We start from the raw sequence: 6,199 nt of genomic DNA, 5'->3' as shown, positions 1-6,199 counted from the left end.
CAAGGGAATACATTTCCCTATGGCTGCACAGAGATGAAAATCTCACGAAAACATAGGTACAGATGTATCCCGAAAGTGATCCACTAACCTGCATGGAGGAGAAAACCTCACGAAGGAATAGTTTCTCACTCCCACTTAAAAGGGTATAATCGAACAGTTATGCAAATGCAATATGCAAAAATATGTCGAGAGACTTGAACAAATAAAGCAAAATGACGCAAACTATAGAAATAAAATGCAATGAAAGGATCATAAATTTAAACCAAATTATCAACTTTCAATAAAAAAGACAAGAAATAATCAACTCGTGGCTTGACTCTCTTATTTTGTCCCTAGTGGAGTCGCCAAGTTGCCGAAACTATTTTTTTGAAACAAAAGGGTCAACTTTTATTTTGAAAATAAAAACGAAAAAAAGGGAGTCGCCACCAATATTTTTTTTGAGGTGTGATCGGATCACCTTGCAATTCAATTGTTTTAATAAAATGTTTCGATTTTACTAAAATGACGATTTTGGTCTACGAAATTCGAGAAAAACAGATTCGGGAGTCAATTATGTGCGAGGAAAGGTTAGCACCCTCGTCATGCCCAAAATTGGTACTAATTGATTAATTAATGTCTTAATGTCGAAAGTTGAAATTTTTGATGAGACTTAAAACACGATCCTTTTGTTAAAATTATTTAAACAAATTTAAAATGGGTGTATTTCACGTCAATCGAGAGAAAGAATTATACCCTGTGAGTTAGGATATAATCTTAAATCCCGAAACGAGAATAAACACCGAAAATTTTAATTATTTTTAAAATTTTTTGATTATCTCGATTTTAGAAAATAAATCATATTCCGTAAATTGGAAAACGATCATTTTTGATTCCTGGGATAATTTTGAAAATGTGTTTTTGAAAAATGGTTCTTATATTTGGATTTATTGGAAAAAATCAAAACCCTGTAAGTTAGGGAACAACTTTTCGAATTCCAAAATACAAAATATTACTTATTTTCTAATTTTATATTTTTTTACAAATTTGGATAAAAAGTGTAATATTTAAAATAATACATGAATGAAATGTTGCATTAATAAATAACAATAATGAAAATAATAAAGACAATTTACGAGAATCATATAATATACTACTTTAACATTAATAAGAATAAGCAAAAGATAAATAAAATAAATAATAACAATGGTAATAATGCCAAGGTATGCACATAAAAGGACAACCCCAACTTAAAAAACAAATAAATACATAAATAATGTAAGGAAAAATAGTTTATAAAAAATATTGAAAGTAAAGAACCTAATTAAAACATAAACGAAATTTAAAGACACAATTTGGAATACAATATGTAAATAAATGAAATAATAAAAACCATAAAATAACAATAATAATAACAATGAAAGTCAAGAATAAAATAAATAAAATAAAACATCATTAAATATGAAAATCAAAATAAAAAAGAAATGGCCAAGAAATAAATAAAATAAATAAAACATAACAAAAAAAAATAAACCTAGACAGAGATAGATGGGGATTAAATTGACATTGAAATCAAATTAAAAGCCTAAATCCTAATAAAATAAGTTTATGAATATAAGAGGGGATAAATTTATAATAAAATAAGTGCAAAAGGACTAAATTGAAGTTTAATCGGCAATTTGGGTAAAAATCGAGAATGAAAATAAGGTAGAGGACCCATTTGAAAGGCGCGAATAACTCAGAGGGGCCAACTGGGGAAACATCCCCGCCCTCTGGAACGTGTCGTTTTGCTAGGACTAAATCGAAAATGAAATAAAATTTGAAGTACAAATTATAAAATAATAAATAATAAAAAAGGATTGGATTAAAATAATTGAAAAATGAGGAAGGGTCTAATGCGCAAATAGACCCTTCCATAAAAACACGCGGATCCTCCTGAGGGTCGGGTCAATGTGCAGGTTAAAGGGGTGAAACGACGTTGTTTTGGCCACTGGGGTTAAGGCCAAAAACGGCGTCGTTTCGATCCTCTATAAAAACCAATTTTTTTTAAAAAATTTTCATTTCTCCCCTTTCTCTAAAAAAAGTCAGAAAACACTCTCCCCCTCTCTCTCAATTCCCCTCTCCGACCATGGCTCTAGCTATCGGACCACTGCGGTGGCCGTCGAAAGTCAGAAAAGGCCATTTTTTTGGCTTTTCGACTCCCTAACCCCAAAAAAAGGCGTCATTTTTCATTGAAAATGACGAACCTCGGCCTCCTACAACAATGCAAAATGCGGCAAAACAGTAATTTTCAATCCCTTTTTTATTTTCTGTGTTTCTTCCTAAAAAATGAAAACGAAGAAAAGAAAAAAAAAGAATAATAACAAAGAAATAAACTACCCTAGAAGTCTCTTTTTTGCGTTTGAATTTTTTTGATTTTTGTATTGAATCCCTCCATGTAAAAAAAAATTACAACTTGTAGTTACTTTTATAGCCGAAAGAAAAAAATACAACTATTAATGTTTTTTTTTTTGTTTCTATTCTTGTTTCCTCTGTGTTGTTGCGTGTTTGTTTTGCAAGTACGAGGGTCGTAGGCCAGCTGTGTACAGAGGTGCTGACGTGGAGGTATGGAGGTTAACGTGGAGGAGGCAAAGGCGGTGGGTATGCTGATGTGTGGCGTTGGAGGCTAGGGTTTCTGCTTCTTTTTTATTTTGCTCAAAATGTTTAGTTTTTGGGTCATATTGGGCCACTAGGGTTTTTTTATTATTTTTGGTCAAGGGCCTGGTAAATTAGGCTGTTTGTAAATGGACATTTGGACTTTGGATTATTTAATTATTTTTATTTTGGTTTTGGGTTTAATTCTGTGATTATGATTTGAGCCCAGGCCAAAATTGGCCTATTATAACCCATATAAACAACGAAATAGAAAATGTAGAGAAAAAAAATTAAAAAGATTAAACACAAATATTTTACGTAAAAAAACCTTTCCGAAAAGGATAAAAAAACCACGAGCAAAAATAATTTTACTAAAACGGAAAAAATGAAGAGTATAAAAGATGGAGATAAAACTAAACCCTGAAACCCAAAATAAGAACCCTCAAAACATAAACACAAAAATTCTCAAAAAGCTTGTAAAAGCTAATACCTAAATGTGTAACGAGTTATTTTGTAGGGTGGAAAATGACCTATTTATAGGCTAAATTCATAGGTCAAGTTATATTAAAATAACCTACAGTAATAAGTGTTTAAGTGAGAAACTAAAAACATAGTTTAAATGAGAGAAGAAAAGCCGAAAAATACGAGGCATAACTCTACAAATCTCTACCTTGACTCGTATTTTAACAATGACTTCATTGCTAAAGCCCACCATGGGTTTATCTCGAACTATGCAGAATTTTAACTGAGTCAAAGTTGTGCTTAGAAGCTAGAAGACTTAAAGTCTTCGACTTGTGCACTGCCAAATCAAAACTAACCCGTGTCTTATTTTCACGAACCTAGTGCCCTATCTTTTCAAAACCTGCATCCAAAAGAGAATCTCTCTTACACGAAATAGTCATACCTTTTTCTCTCTTATGACCAAGTTGTTTCCGCTTCAAACAAGTCGAGTTCAACTCTTTAACAGACGAGGGACGTCCAGTTTCATCGGTCACCGTTGATCCTTCCAAAACATAAAGACTTTCAATCTTTTTACCTTTCATAAAAAAAGAAGAGCCTCATGAGATACCTTAATGCCGCTTAACTTGATGTTAATTCTACAACCCTTCGAGTCCAAAATTTCCAATGAGATGTGATTTTTCTGTAAGTTAGGCACATGCCTAATACCTGACAATGTTCTAATTGTCCCATCGTGTATCTTGATTTGAACAATACCAATATCAGTTATCTTATTGGGTAAACCATTCCCTATGCGCACAACTCCACCTTCAACTGAACTGTTTGTAGAGAACCAATCCCTGTTAGGATACATATAGAAAGAATACCCTGAATCCAAGATCCACTCGGATATAAGCTCAGAGCTTTCACTTGTTGACACCAACAAGAAATTATCACTCTTGTCATTGGCCAAATTAGCACCAGTTAAAAGAAAAAAAAGATGACTACATTATGGATTTGGGGTTTTGGTATGACATTTTTCTTTAAATTACTAATATTTTATTTTATAAAAGTCAAATGTGATCCATTATTTGTCTACTTAATAAATTAGATCAGTCTTCAAGTGAAAGCAAAAAGTCAGTGTGCACACTCTGTGTTAGGTTACCAAGGCCAAGTGGTGTGGGGGTTTAGTGATTAATGGAATTAGTTGGTTAGATGGGTTTCTGAGATTGCATTCAAAAGCTTTTAACTCACGTTTAACACCAGAACAAGGCAAAGATGGAATTAAGGAAATTAAATTTGCATCAGAAAACTCAAAATGGACTTCTTAAAAGAGGTGGTTTGCCTGATGTAAAAGATGTACTCTTTCTCAACTGCCTGATTTATTAAATAAATTGGCTAATTAGCTGCAAATAATTAACCAACGGTCATGTATATCTGAATCAATGTTCCATTGTTAAACCAAAATTAATTTCTTGTCCGTCAATCTATTTTATTAAGCTTCACCTTTTTGGTAGATCCCTTGCTACACTCAAAGTCAAATATATATCTCTATTTATATACATAATACATTATATTAAAGTTTGGTGGTTATAGACATGGGACAGGGGATGAGAAACTTTTCTACTCGCTTTTGTTTCTTATCAATGTTAATTAATCTCTATTAAATTCTTAAAAAGAAAATATGAACACTCCCAATATTCATATACTAGTTTGTTATTGTCCATGGCAGCTTAAGTGGAAGAAAACAAGACAACCCAAATCTTGTCTTGTTTGTTTCCGCTGTTAAGCTGTTTCTTTCATTAAAAAGATGTCTGAATTTTCATTGGCTTGCAAGAAGAAAAATGATGAAGATCATGAAGTGTCAAGTCTTTTGGTGCCCGATTTTATCCTCTTTTGCTCTTCCATTTTCTCTCACCCTCTCTATTTCTCTTATTTCATCTTCTTCTCTCCTTATTTCGTCAAGCTTCTCTCTTTTCTTTCGCCTCTCTTCTTTACCACTACCCTTTTGGTTCTTACCTTGTTCATCCTTGACCAATCAGATGCCTCCATTTGCCACCTCGAATCCAAGCTACTAACTTCCCTACTTACTGCATACCAAACACTAGTTGAAACATTAAGGTGTGAAGTTGAGGATGAAAGTGATGGGTTTGGGTGCTTGGAACCGCTCGAAGCTTATAAGATAGTGTTTGAAACGTCAAACCCTCTTCAAGTTTGTCCGGATATGGAGTCCAAAGAAGCTCCCAGTGACAAGGGTTTAGATTCAAAACCAGCTCCCGAAACTAATCAGGTAAAGGCTGTAGTGAAGATCTTTGAAGATTTCTTGCAAGAGAAGGAAAGGGTTGAAAATTGTTGGTGGAAAAAGAGAGATAGACAAGTGGAGTCCAAGGCCATGTGGCATAAAGCAGCAGTGAGTGGTGGTGGTAATCCCCAAAGAGTGAAAGCTGAGAATACTGGTGGGTATTATTATGATTACAATTCAGAAGCAAAGGAGTGGAAGAAGACATTGGCATGGAAGCTATTAGAGGAGAGACGGTCAGACAAAGTGGAGGGAGATGAAGGGATGGATTTGCTTTGGGAAACATATGAAACCGAGTCCAATCTCAAAAGCAACTCAAAGAAAGGGAAGAAAGGTGGGAATGAGGGCTATGATATGGATAGGTATGAGTATGAGTATGGGTATGGGTATGAGGAAGAGTCGGTACCTCAGTTATGCTGCTTACATGCTCTTAAGTTCTCTGCTGGGAAGATGAATTTGGGGATGGCCAGGTCTAATATTGTTAAGATCTCTAAGGCTCTCAAAGGCTTCGGATGGTTGCACCATCTTGGCAACAAGCATGGCAAGAAAGGTACCCTCTGAATTAGAAATTATTATTATTTACTAATTTATGCTTTGATGAGAATAGTATGTAACTTTGTATGGGGTTGATGAGTGACAAAAACAATGGCTGCAACATCTTTGCCTATTGTGATGATAAACAAATGGTTTCCTGCTTGATTGGTGCCTTTTCTTTTACAAAGTGTACTGAATAATTAGGGTAGCTGACCAGTTGTGTTTGAACAAATCATCTACCAAGCTTTTAGTTAAATGAGGTCAGATGAGTGATTGTTTGGAAATCAAGAAAATTGGGTTGCTTGCAATGGCCTGGAC

General features: G+C 34.0%; 1 protein-coding gene across 1 annotated transcript; it reads left to right on the top strand.

Annotated features, from left to right (window-relative positions):
- Window positions 1-4,858: 4,858 nt before the first annotated feature.
- LOC105799391 (uncharacterized) lies at window positions 4,859-5,908 on the top strand. Its single transcript, XM_012629922.2, has one exon. The coding sequence runs from the start codon at window positions 4,859-4,861 to the stop codon at window positions 5,906-5,908; it is 1,050 nt and encodes a 349-aa protein (XP_012485376.1).
- Window positions 5,909-6,199: the final 291 nt, after the last annotated feature.

Source organism: Gossypium raimondii, chromosome 7 (genome assembly GCF_025698545.1).
Source record: "Gossypium raimondii isolate GPD5lz chromosome 7, ASM2569854v1, whole genome shotgun sequence".
NCBI classification, from domain to species: Eukaryota; Viridiplantae; Streptophyta; class Magnoliopsida; order Malvales; family Malvaceae; genus Gossypium; species Gossypium raimondii.
This window is presented reverse-complemented; position numbering and strand designations above follow the sequence as displayed.